The sequence below is a fragment of the Trypanosoma brucei genome, chromosome 10, assembly GCF_000002445.2.
Source record: "Trypanosoma brucei brucei TREU927 chromosome 10, whole genome shotgun sequence".
In the NCBI taxonomy this organism is placed as follows: Eukaryota; Euglenozoa; class Kinetoplastea; order Trypanosomatida; family Trypanosomatidae; genus Trypanosoma; species Trypanosoma brucei.
Genome location: NC_007283.1, coordinates 3,646,821 through 3,659,452, shown reverse-complemented (window position 1 = coordinate 3,659,452; position 12,632 = coordinate 3,646,821). Strand labels below are relative to the sequence as shown.

The following is a 12,632-nucleotide window of genomic DNA, read 5'->3' as shown; positions in this document are numbered from 1 at the left end:
CGTGGTTCTTTCACCGTTTTCAGACCCCCTATATGTTTTAAGTAGTGGCAGCGCCTAATTAATATATATCTGTGATCCCGTAGCTTCCCCCACGGGCTGACGACAAAAAAGCCAAAGCAATGATGTCAACTAGCAATACTTGATATTTAAAAATTTTTCTTGTGTACAGGAAATGCATGAATGAGAAGCGGGAACAAAGACTAGCGTGTCGCGGGAAGTTGACCGTTCCAAGTAACACAGGGACAAGAGACAGTCCACAGTTTCTTTATTGGTTCTCTTCTTGGTACTGCATGGGAAATCCCCAGCCCCTGGGTTGTTACACTGTGCTCTTCCTCTTCCCTCCTTCAAGGGTCACAGGGCACTTTATGTACATGAGTGTACTAACAATGGTAACGGTAATACCAATTAACGGAGAGGGCAAGGAGAGAAGCGGATTGGTATGAAAGGGGTGAGGAGCCGTGCAGACATCAAAACACATGGGTACGTAAGTAAAGAAAACATTCCTTACGTTAATTTGTGTGATATCCCCGTTCCTTGCCGCTTCTCCCCTGCCCCGCCTACCTGACATCACCGCCGTTCAGCACATTAAGCGCCACTTTACATTGCACTGAGCCACCCTCGGGCTCGTGATGTTGCATCTAATGACGACGGCCTTGCAGACCGACTCCTTGTACCCCCGAAGCGTCTAAAAAAATTAAGCAATATAGAGTTAGCCAACCTACGCAGTCGCTTGGTGTCTTCCCCTTTGGAGACCCGACACATATTCCAAGAGGTGGCCTCCCGGTCTACATCTTTCCTTTTCCTTCTGTTCTGTTGTGACTGCTGACTGTAGGAGCCATGTTCGTGATCCGATTTCTCATCTGCAGTGCATTCCTCCAACTGAGGTTTTATTCGTCGGAGAACAGAGAGCCAAAACAATTCCACGTACGCATCTGTTTCCTCGCCCGTTATCTCTTCGCCTGCTTGTTGCATCTCCTCCAAACAACAAGATTTGATACTGTAAGACGTGGAGAAGGCCGCCACCTCAGGTACCTGGTATGAATCCATCACGCAACTGAGTTCCTTGTCGCACTCTCTGGCGTCACCGCGTTTCCCTTGGTCAGCTCCTGGTCCCACACGAGCACATTTAATAAGCTCTTTCAATGGGACAACAGCTGAAATGTCGGAGCTGCAGCGGCTATCCATAGCCTTGTCACAAAGAGCTGCCTCCACTTCCAGTACCTCCTCAGCCGCCACTCCATTTTCCGAAGAGGCAGCACCATCATTGCCTCCAAGAACCCTCAGGTCCATCAGCAAACTCTGCAATTCCCTATCATAACCCTGTGGACTGACGAGTGCCGCGTGAATGACCGAAAAAAGTTGCAGCGTGGTGATTCTACTCTTAAAGATAATTACCGTTTGTACAACAGTGAACACATTCCATGTATGATTCAGGGGAGTTACAACGTATGCGCTTTCGATGCGACCGAGAAGCACACGCACATCGGTTCCAGGATTCTCCGACGTGTTGAAGTCACTAGATAATCCTGCTGCGTAACCGGACAGGCTGAGTTGACGATTTTCTTGGCATGCAACGAGCCGCACTGAAGAAAAGCTGCCTTGCACCTGAGACGAAACTGTTCCACGTGGGGTTGGCTGCATCTCTTGGTTGTTTCCCCAACTTCGGAGGTGCAGTGCAGGGTCAGCGCCGAGTAGAAATTCCAGCTGATCTGCAGGTAGGCCGAACAAGCAGTCGATCCACGCAGCAGCAACGTTTCGCTGTTTCTCAGGAAGAAGCCTCCTCCCAATTATTTGAAGTACCAACTCACGCTGCATCAGCGGTGCAGCAGAAAAGGACTTCATACAGTTTACCGTGGCCTCTTCTAGACTATGCAAATCAACTTGCTTGACAATGGGCAGGGTACTAGATACATCGTCTCCTTCCTCGACATTGTTCTGGATTCCTTCAACGGCGGTCCCATCCGCTAATGTGAGCAGAACCCGGTGAAACGCGACGGAAAACAGTTCCAGAAGAAGCACACGAAGTTCCCAAGTTTCTGCGGAAGGACGAACAAATTTCGAAAATGATCCATCCTGCCGTGTGTCACTGATTATTTTAAGGAGCGGTTTAATAGCTGCATCCCACCTGTCCCACAAGATCAGCTCCAGCAATGTTGCCACACCAACGGCCCTCTCTTTTGCCGAGGAGGAGGCAAGTGAAGCACACACTCCAGCGGCGCCCAACCCAGTAAGGGAATGGAAACGCGACCTATGCGCTGATGATGCACTGACAGATACGCTGCTCTCGTTCCTGCACAGATCGACTCCTCCAAAGGTGCTTCGCACGTGACGAAGGGTATGATATAGAAATAAACCATACTGTGTACGCCGCTGGGCTGAATTCGTCACATCGCGTACGCCACCTGGTAAAAAGGCTTCTTTTAGGGGGCCTGTAAGGAACGCAGCCAGCTGCTTGGAGGGCTCCCATCTTGAGTCACTAAAGGGTCGTTTGTTTCCCCTTTCCTCCTCGTCTTCCTCTGATACACAAGACTCTTCCTTCCTTCCTTCGCCCCCGCCGTCTTTATAGGGCGACAACGGGGCATCGTCATCACCAGCATTGAGAGAACTACTGTCGCCACACAGGTGCGCGACCACCAGCCGACAGACTCCCTCCAATGCCATCGAGCTTGCTGTTGGGAGAGACGGTGAAACCGCGGGAAGATAGTAGTCAGCTATTAACGACAACGCCAACGAAGGTGAGAGATTATTCACAGCCAGGCCAATGTTGTAGAGGAACCCATGTGCTGCAGCAAGATTGAACGCTCGTGCGCTCTGCTGTTGTGAATGCTTGGTGAAACAGGGGTCCTCCAGCACAGTGACATAACTCGAGTATTTCTTGCTCGTCGAACGAGAAACCTCGGAGCGTGTGCAGTTACTCGTGGAAGTTAATTCTTCTGCAGCGCCCAGGTGCTCAGCAGTGGAAGCGCCAGGTACGTGCAGCATGCGAATTCCCATTGATTCGGATGAAAAAAGAAAGTCCATCACTCGAAGGAGGTAAAAATACTCTGTGGGTTTGTCAAGCAACACCTGTGCGATGTACTCACTAGCGTCGGACACGGCTTCCCAGCATTTTCCGGCAGTTGGTAATGGTAAACTATTACATTGACCAACAAAGGCGCTAAAAACATCACCAGCACCCACATCGTCATTCAACCGTAGTGGCTCAATGGAAAGTTTTCCGGTGCACAACACTATTCCTAGCAACTTTGACAAACAGAGGCGAAGGTTCGTCCCGCTGGCCCTAAAGATGTTGAACACCTGCATATCCGTAGTGTTGCCCGTGTACTGTTCCCCCGCAACCGCATGAAACCCATCGGCGGTCGGACGAAGGCGCAAAAGATCGGCCACCTGATCGTTTGGCAACTCCAAGTGAACCGTTGAACCACCTATGTTCAAGGGAACAACACCCTGCTTTGTTTTTAAGGAATCGACCTGTTTCTTTGGGCGCACCACGGTATCAGTGTGTGGCCGCTTCTTCGGCTCGAACCGATCTGGTTCCGTCCTCTTGCATGCCTTGTATAACATCTCGTGCTCCAGAAGCAGATCCTCATTGCGTCTCCTCGTTTTCACCTCGTCTGGAGGGACAGCGCCAGCGAGGCAAACCGACCTTGCGCCACTGTTGACGACACGCAGAAGAGCCGCCGCCGTCGGCTGAGCGAAGCCCGGTTGCCGCAATCTTTCGTAAATACGTGTTTCACTAGCCAGTAGTGGGAGCGAATGATTCTCTTCCTTTGAATAAGCAGCACTGGCTCCCTCAGAAGAGGTCGAAGGCCCTTCCAACGCGCGTCGCAGGGCTTTGGCCTTTTTGCTAAAGTCATCCGAACTCGTCGGGGCTGGCCGGCCGCTGAAGAATTCGTACAGTTGGTTCAGCAGTGTAATGGCTGCACCTGGCTTACCTTGTGCTATAGACTCTGCAGTTTCTTTCGTTATGGCGGAAAAACCTATCCGCTTCATATCTGCAAGCAGCACTTTCCAATTCGACCGCTTGGATTCGGCGGAGCAGCCGGGAACGTAGCAGTGCATGCCCACTTGACGGTCATAGCGGCTGGCAATCTCGGCGAACACAAATCCATTTGAGAGATCTTGCTGAGGGTATCGCACCTGTTGTGTGAGGTCTAATGACTGCAGCCAACGTATCACTTCCCGCTGCATTGCTCGTTAGCGGATTATTAGTTGGCGCGTCCACTCTATTTCCCCCCTTCCCAATTGGATGCCTGTGTGATTTGGGTGTGCTTCTCTACTCTGCGCCGCCTGTATCTTAAAATAGAAAGTGTCAAGAAGCCTCGGCACAATGTACTTTGTGCGGACGAAGTGGGGCAGAGGTTCTCCCAACAGAGAAATTGTAAGAAGAGCTGGATAATACTCCAATTTCACAAAAAAATAAAACAGGTGTATCTCCCCTAGAGACACCTCTGTGGCTACGTGCCGTTGCTTCTGTCCCGAAAGAGACTAGTTATTAACCTATGTATGTACGCGGAGTAAGTTACTCTCTAACGTTACGATATGGGTTTATTTATTTGTGTATGTGTTTGTTCGTACGCCGAGAGAGTACAGAGAAAACAGATAGCTCTTGAATAATTAGTCTGGTTGATGAAGCAGCGGGGAGCATGCGAAGAGAAAGCCAAGCAAGTACACATGGATAAAGATGCGTGTGTAAGCATCCTTTTACGTGTCTAACCCCAATAGTTAAATGAAAGCCACTTAAACGTGGCTGCTTTGGCATCTTGCCACAAGAACAGAGTTAGTTACGTCACCCCTTCCTTCCTACACCGCATCTGTGCGAAACTTCCATCGTTTCCCTGCAACCCGAAGCTGCATGTTAAGAAACAATGACATCCTTCGTTTCCCTCCTTCCTCCGCCACCCCAAAGCGCACACACGCTACGACCGACCTCTGCAACAACACAACACAGTACGACTGTAACCTTTGGCCACCATCGCCTACATTCGTGCAAAGCACCCACACTAAACCTCCTATCCTTCCTGTCCTGCCTCAAGCATCCTCAGTATCGCCTCCGCTTTCTTCAGATCATTCCATCAACTTTTAAAGATATTAAACGCCAAACAAACTTAACCACACATCACAGGCTGCTTAAATATATGGTAGGAAAGAAAGGCATCCGCGTCGAAAGGCCCCTGACACTTTTCCCACAATTTGGACAGTATTCACATCCCTCAAGCAGCGGTAGCCGATCCCACTTCTTTACGCTGCGGCAACATAATTCCCCATTCCTTCAGCTGCTTCTGATACGTAGGGACACCATCCACCCAATCTGTGAATATCTCCACACCACCATTCGTAACGACCATCGTGTGTTCAAATTGTGCGCTTCGGCGCCCGTCTTTAGTGGTACTTGTCCATTTATCAGGCCACGTTACATCCTGCCATGTTCCTAAGTTGATCATCGGCTCAATCGTGAAGACATGCCCTGGCCGCATCATGCCAAGACTCTTGTTGTTGGCGTAGTGACACACCGTAGGTGATGTATGGAAGAGGTGGCCAACACCATGACCCGTGTAGGTGCGAACCACTGAGCATTGATATTGTGAAGCACAGGCCTCAATAGCATCACCTACCTGCTTGTAAAGGGCTTCAGGTTTCACTACACCAATGCCAGCGCAGAGACACTCGTAAGCAGCGTGCACAAGCCGGACGCTATCATCATCCGGCCGACCAATGAATACCGTCTCGTTCAGGTCACCGTGGAATCCATTGAGGTAGCTTGAAACATCAATATTTAAGATGTCTCCCTCCTCGAGTTCACGAGAGTCAGGGATACCATGGCAAATAACTTCATTCACAGATGTACACACAGATTTTGGGAATCCGTAGTAATTTAGCGGAGACGGGTACATGTTACGCTCGACAGTGGCTTCATGCACTATGCGGTCCAACTCATCGGTGGTGATGCCAGGTTTGGCCGCTGCCGTCGCAATGTCAAGCACCTCCCGCGAGAGCTGACAAACAGTCTTGATTCGCTGAATTTCCGCAGTCTTTTTGCTGTCATCGTGAAGGAACTGAATATTATATACCTTCACCTTACTTCCTCGGTCTTTTTCCTCTGAGGCAGACACGCCCCCTGCACAGTCAGCATAGTCTGGTCGCGGAATATGTGACGGAACAGCGCGGCGTGGCGTTATCTTACCCGGCCGCAATGGTCCGGTGAAGTCAAACGTTTTCATGGCCCAATCTGTCATGGTAGGAACATTAGCAACGGAAGTGTTGCTGTGTTTGAGTTTATGGTTGCTCCAGTTCTCCTTGAAGCATTCCTGCGTGCAAAAGTAGCTTGGAGGAAGACCAAGTTTCTTGCATGTTGGGCACTGCATTGCAGGCTCCAACTTTCCGCAACCTTCGCACGACATCAGTCAAGGGAAAAAAAAAGTCTTAGTATCTACTACAGTGGAAGCGAAAAGGAGTGGAATGTATCATCAGGTAGGTCTGTCTCTTCGGCGGTTACACACACACACACACACACATACACCATGTATTTTTACTACCGTGATCACCTGAGTGGAATCCCTTTACGGTACTCGCTTTTCAGTTTTTTTTGTTCTTTTTCCCAGGAAAAAAAAATCTTCACACCATGCTCAGTGATCTACACTCCCTCCGCGATGGTGTTGGCAACGTGCTAAACACCGTTACTGGTATTATTACTATTATCTGTTGTTGTTGTTGTTGTTTGCTTTCTACCTTTTCCCTTCCAGTTCCCTGCTAACTTCCAGGCGCAACACCTCTTTCCCCAAGCAAACAAACCTTCCCTTTCCGTTTTTGCATCCGCCGCCCCCTTCTTTAAGTTGCGAAAACCAAAATGCTAACGAGGTAGGGGGAGGCAAACAAAACACTACGGCAATTATGTGCAGATGCCGAGAAGGAAAAGGTGAAGGAAAGAGAAGAGAAATAAACAATTTTTTTTTTTAAATCAGGAAGCGGCCCCTTTTTCCGAGTAAGAAGTAACAGTACGTTGCCCAAGAGGCCAATTTACCTCAGTGCATTTTTCATCCAGCACACGAACACACCTTTGCGAAAAAAAAAAACAACTGTAAAAGGAAGATATGATGCGGGGTTTACAGGACGGGGGGGGAAGGGAGGAAAAGGCAAATGTTGGGGGGGGGGGGGGAAAAAAACACAGACTCAAGACCACGACCGTGTAGAGACGAATACGTCACAGGTGGAAAAGAATCAACTTGGTTCCGCAATGCGACTCCGCCTTACGAACAGGAAAGAGAAAAAAAAACAGGGACAAGGCGAAGGAAGAAGAGGACAAGATCAAAAAAAAAAAAGAGGAACAAAGATAAATATCGTCAAAGAACAAAAAAAAAGGACATTTAAACCGGCACGCACCTCCTAACATTCCGCTGTTAACCTCTTACCGACACAGAGGAAATTTTTTTAAAAAAAGAGATGCACATTCACGGCTGATCGTTCTTTTTTTTTTTTTGCGTTTGCGGGAGCTTCACAGCGGAGAGGATTGAGTAAACGAAAAGCATCATATCACATATGCCGGCGGTTGCATGCGTATGCTCGTTTGCGTATGTGTATGTGCGGGTGCAAGAGGGTGTACATGTCCGTAGCGATATAAACAGGCAATTTGAATTTAACCGTCACAACGCCCAGTGGGCAACGTAGTGGCACTTGTTCATAAAACCAAACGAGCGGAGATGTTGTTTCTAGAATACAAACAAAAGGAAAACACATCGTAGAAAATTTAAGAAAGCCACGAAAGGGAAGAAGAACAGTGGGAAAAGCGGAGCGATACGATCCACCAGGGGTGCTGCTGACAACATTTTGTCAAGGTTCAGCTACGCGCAGAAACAAGCAAAAGCAAAATGGCCCGCTGCAGCGCCGCTTTCGTCGCCAAAAGTAGGGCGAAACTTAGTATATCAGATAGGAAAGCACGACGGATAAACACCAATTGTGGGGGAGAAACACGAGCCTGACGACAGAACAAATAATCTCGGTTAGTTTCGCTCACAGTAAACCCCCTTCATGGTTGTTTCCCGTCTCTTTTTCTCTTTCCTCTGTACTGCTTCTTACTGGTTCCTTTAGTATTGATACTTTCTACACCGCTGCTCTCTTTACCCCTCATTGTTCATCCCTTTCCCTGAATTTTTACATTCCTTTCCCCGGAATATAAATAAGTATTCGTATATATATATATATATATATATATATATATATATATATATGTTCACACATGCCAGTTTCCTTTGCCCATCTGTCTATACAGCCGAATGAAGAAAAACAACGGGACGCGGCGCTCACACAGCACTGGTTCAGCAACGAACCAAACTAATTAAAATAACGATGCCAACAAATCACATGGAAGGTTAAGAAGAGGTAGAGGAAGGCGTTGAGAAAAGCAAAAGGAAGCGGAATGGTGGACGTTCAGTGCGTCTCATGGTCTTTTACTCTGGGCAACCCCCACCCCTCTCTCACTCAATTACCTACTTCATGTGCTTTTAGCCCCTCCTCTCCCTGTATTGAAAGCCTACACATCATCCAAAACACTAGTGAAAACAAACGCAAACAACAACATCCACAAAAAGAGGTAATAATATTTTATGAAAGAATATATGTTACCAACTCGACTAGCGTTACCTCGTTGGATAATATCTACAAACTAGTTAGCCTAAAATACAACAGGACTAACATCCTCTTCGTCCTCCGACTCAACTTTCTCTAAACCACCACCATCAACCTCTTTAGATCCCTGAACCCTCTCCTTCAGAGCAGCCTCCGAAGTCATCTTTCGAATATCAACTACAGATTGCATAAGCTCCCGCCGCCACTCCCAATCTTTCTCGGGTGTACCATTTAAGCTTTCTAACGGTCCATCGCCCGGTGTTTCCAGATCATCTAAGCAGCGACTGGTTGCTCCCGCAGTGGTTGGTTGCTCTTGCTGTTGCTCATTACGCTGGTCAGGGGGATCAGCCCCTGATGGATGAGTGCAGGTAGACAAGCGATGCAAGAGAAAGGACAATCCACTGTCAGCCAACTCAGAATTGGTGGACTTGGCGGTACCACTCCCCATGAATGTCGCTTGTTGAGATGTCGCACTATTACCTAGACGTACTCGATGCATCAGGCTTTCTTTCGATTTCTCCAATTCATCGTCATCGTCATCGCAAACGTCAAACGCGTAAACATTTCCCTTAGCTGCCGTCAGGCCACAAATGGGAGAGGTTGTATTTTGCTGCTTCCTTTCTCCTCTTGTACTATTTGCGTCAGGTGGCACGGGTTTCAGGGCAAGTTGCATCATTGCACCCGACTCCTGTTGTCTTTGGCCATCGTTCCCCGGTTCGTTGCCGAGTCCTTCCGTGCTGGGAGATGCCGGGGTTTCTTTCAGAGGCGGCAGTTGCCTGCAACGCGCTTTGGGGGCACCAACAGAGGTCACACGACCAGTGAATAGACGTGATGTGCGTTGTGTCGGCCCCCACCGCTGACAAGATGGCCGCGGTTTGCCACCATCACAGCCTTGATTAGTAGAATCCCCGCTGCTAGCGGTGGACTGACTATTCTTACGCAGGGACCTGACCGCGACCGACGGCCTATTTCTGTCGTAGGAAGGCCTATTCTGCTTAAGTTGGTGTGAACGGGAGCTGATAAGTGAAACATTCGACCTGGAGCACGAACCGTGCATTTCATCGGCACCGGAAGCACCCAAAGCGTCGAACCCACACTCGCGAATGCACTCCTGCACAAACAAATACTCATCGCGAATGCAAATTTCAAGAGGATCAACGTGAGCAGAATGATGTTTTTTTTGGACGCGAGCTGACTTCTGTAAAGAAGTGTTGCTTATTTCTGCATCGTCCAAGTATTGTAGATCGGGCATCAAATGCCCAATAAGTTTAGAATAGGAAACCTTGCGTTGTCGTGTGCCCTTTTCTTCCGAGCTATGTGACAGTTCAACTATGGTCTCGGATGATGCTACGGGATTTCCCTTCAAAACCAGGTGTTTCATCTTCTTCAGCTGGGGCAGAGTTCTTTTTAGCATATCGGTGTCGCGTATATCATTTCCTTCCAGATCTACAACCTGAAGAGTTGAGCTAACTTCAGTAAGGGCGTCAATGTCTGAGATGCTGTTGAACGATGCGTACAATTCTTCAAGAACGGGGGCGCATGCGCCGACTCCGGACACACTGCTTACAAGGCAATTGCTAATCCAGAGTCGCCTCAAGTTTGCGTAATTCGTTCCCAAAACGCGCAGCTCAGTAATTCTTGAGTTATTCAGCTTGAGCGAATTCAGCTGAGGCATCCTTGCACTGATGCTTTCTACACAGCGCAGGGTCCCGAAATCCAACTGGAACTGAGCGGATGAGACTGATTTAAGATCACTGCAACGAGTTAACCTACGCAGAAGCTCATCTGTAATTGCCTCACCGTGCACAGCGCTACTATGCGTCACTTCACTACCTCCCGTACATAGTCCGTCAGGAAGCTGTCCGTTATCGCGTGATTTGTCTATATTACCCATTGAAGAGAAACGCGGAAAGCCTGCAGAGGAGGAACCGCAATCCTCCGAAGCATACACACCGCTATCAGTGGGGTTGGATGGCAGAAGGGGACGAGTTTCACGGCGGTGCATTATGCTATGCCGTGGCGAGGGACGGTCCCTAACACCGGAATTGAGATTCACATCTGTTGAACCTAAAGTAGTATTAGTATTTGGAGCGAATGACGTATCTAATGACTGCGACTGACTATGAATAAGTCCTCCTTGCTCTTCTTGTTGCCTCCCTAAGGGAGAAAGCTTCCGCCAACTCCCCCGCGCATTGTTTTTTTCTACTTGGGAACTGTTTCTTACTTCCACAGGCGACGGCTGCTGCGGCCTTCTCGGTAATGGACCTGTTGGCCGCGCATCAAGTACTGTGGATTTCTTCATTTTCCGAGAGAGTCTATCTCTCCCACCTTGTTTAAAAAATATATAGGTGACCAGTCAGATGTGTCAGGCTAGTTACGCGGCGTCGTTACTCAGCCCCCTGTAGTTATGGTGATGGTGAGGACACAAAAACGGTGTAGCAAAATGTGCAAGGGGGGGGAAGGGGAGAATGCTCTATCTCTCACACACACGCACACCAATCCGTTACTGGCAATATCACCGCGGCCTCCCTGGGGCGAAGAACCCACTTGTTCTTGCTATTCGTCCACTTCCAACTCCCCTCACACAGCACCTTCAAATCAGTTGGACGTTTCTGCTTGGGCTGATTGCCCGCTATCGTCCTCCGAAGATATACAACAAAAGGGCGTGATGGTGAGTTATTTTGCTAATGGCCACAAGCCTGTTATTGGCCCCCCGTGCAGCCAATACCAGACAGCGATCCTTTCTTAGTGAATTCCCCCTAACACCACCAGCGAATATTTAAAAAAAAGGGGGGGGCAAGTAAGTCATATAGATAAATAAATATTTGCATATACATATATATATATATATAAGAGGGACAGCTGCTGAAAGACCTTCTCAAACAAACCAGTCATCCAGTTAATGAGCGTAGAAGAAAAAAAGCCTGCAATGAAGGGCACATACATACAAACACAAAACACAATCCACTCCTTTCTTTTCACTTCTTTCTCTTCTGCTTCGTCCGCCACCTTCATATTACTACACATCATTGAAGTGTACGACAAGCGTGTCCTTGGCAGCACATCACAAAGGGATAAACTGTGTTGTTGACGGTGACACCCCTCTTATCATTCCTCTCTCTCTCTCTCTTTCATATTACATTCCTTCTTTCCGTCCACACGTAAAAAAAAAAAAAACAGGACAGTTGCACAGGCAGAAAAATGGAATGGGGCCGAACCGAGAGAAAAGGAATGAAAGGAGCTCTCAGAAAATAGTTGTAGACTTTTATATAGATGTACAAGGGATGTCATTCACACAGGCAAACAAAGTTATATACATCTCAATTCTTTCTCTTCCTGTAGGATATTTTGAAGGTTCAAGTCCTTCAAATGCCGGGTCTCTCATTCTTTCCGCTTTCTTTCTCGGTTTCTTTCTCATTTTGCGGTTACTTCATGCTCCAACGAACGTTTCGGTGTGGCCTCCACGCAATGAAAATACAATAATAATAACAATAATAATAACGACTCTGCATGATCAAGTCGTAAAATTGAAGTGATAGTTATAGATAGAACTGTGAGAGGGCACCTAGTGAATTTAAAGAAAAACAAACAGTTCGCGAGATATGCAAATACACAGGCAGACTCAAGCTGCATCACATCTGCGGGGTGAGTTGAGAGGGAAGGAAGGAAATAAAAGATTGAGTCCGAGTGTGAAGACTGAAGAGTCGATTCACCCAAAGCATAAAGGGAGAAGGAGGCGGATAAAATCGAGAAGCAGTCGGATTCAGCGCTGTCTACTGCGACTTTAGTACTGTCATATCCTATTCAACACCCACATTGTCTTTTTTTTTTTCTTGCTCACTCAACTCAATTATTTCAGCCAATAAACTGGGAGTTTATTCCTTCCCTTGAACTGACGAGATTGAATTTGCATTTTTTTTTCTTTGCACAAGAGTAGCCACTGCGTACCGGGTCGCCCATATAATTCTATTAATGGTGATAATAGTAATAACAGCAACAGTGATTCCTAA

At 47.8% G+C, this 12,632-nt stretch overlaps 3 protein-coding genes across 3 annotated transcripts, besides 6 other annotated features; all 3 read right to left on the bottom strand.

The window, feature by feature from the left end:
• Positions 1-597: 597 nt before the first annotated feature.
• Positions 598-4,191, bottom strand: Tb10.61.1200 (hypothetical protein, conserved; the record flags this gene model as incomplete). Its single annotated transcript, XM_822908.1, has 1 exon — positions 598-4,191. The coding sequence occupies one exon, from the start codon at positions 4,189-4,191 to the stop codon at positions 598-600; it is 3,594 nt and encodes a 1,197-aa protein (XP_828001.1).
• Positions 4,192-5,213: 1,022 nt separating this feature from the next.
• Tb10.61.1210 (methionine aminopeptidase, putative) lies at positions 5,214-6,401 on the bottom strand (the record flags this gene model as incomplete). The annotated part of the gene is made up of 1 exon (XM_822907.1): positions 5,214-6,401. One exon carries the CDS (start codon positions 6,399-6,401, stop codon positions 5,214-5,216), a length of 1,188 nt encoding a protein of 395 aa, XP_828000.1.
• Positions 6,402-6,494: 93 nt separating this feature from the next.
• Positions 6,495-6,520: a microsatellite.
• Positions 6,521-6,676: 156 nt separating this feature from the next.
• Positions 6,677-6,719: a microsatellite.
• Positions 6,720-7,258: 539 nt separating this feature from the next.
• Positions 7,259-7,358: a sequence feature (T-rich).
• An 826-nt stretch (positions 7,359-8,184) lies between these two features.
• Positions 8,185-8,225: a microsatellite.
• Positions 8,226-8,668: 443 nt separating this feature from the next.
• On the bottom strand, positions 8,669-10,924 carry Tb10.61.1230 (hypothetical protein, conserved; the record flags this gene model as incomplete). Its single annotated transcript, XM_822906.1, has 1 exon — positions 8,669-10,924. The coding sequence occupies one exon, from the start codon at positions 10,922-10,924 to the stop codon at positions 8,669-8,671; it is 2,256 nt and encodes a 751-aa protein (XP_827999.1).
• A 505-nt stretch (positions 10,925-11,429) lies between these two features.
• Positions 11,430-11,474: a microsatellite.
• Positions 11,475-12,100: 626 nt separating this feature from the next.
• Positions 12,101-12,123: a microsatellite.
• Between the last annotated feature and the right edge of the window lie 509 nt (positions 12,124-12,632).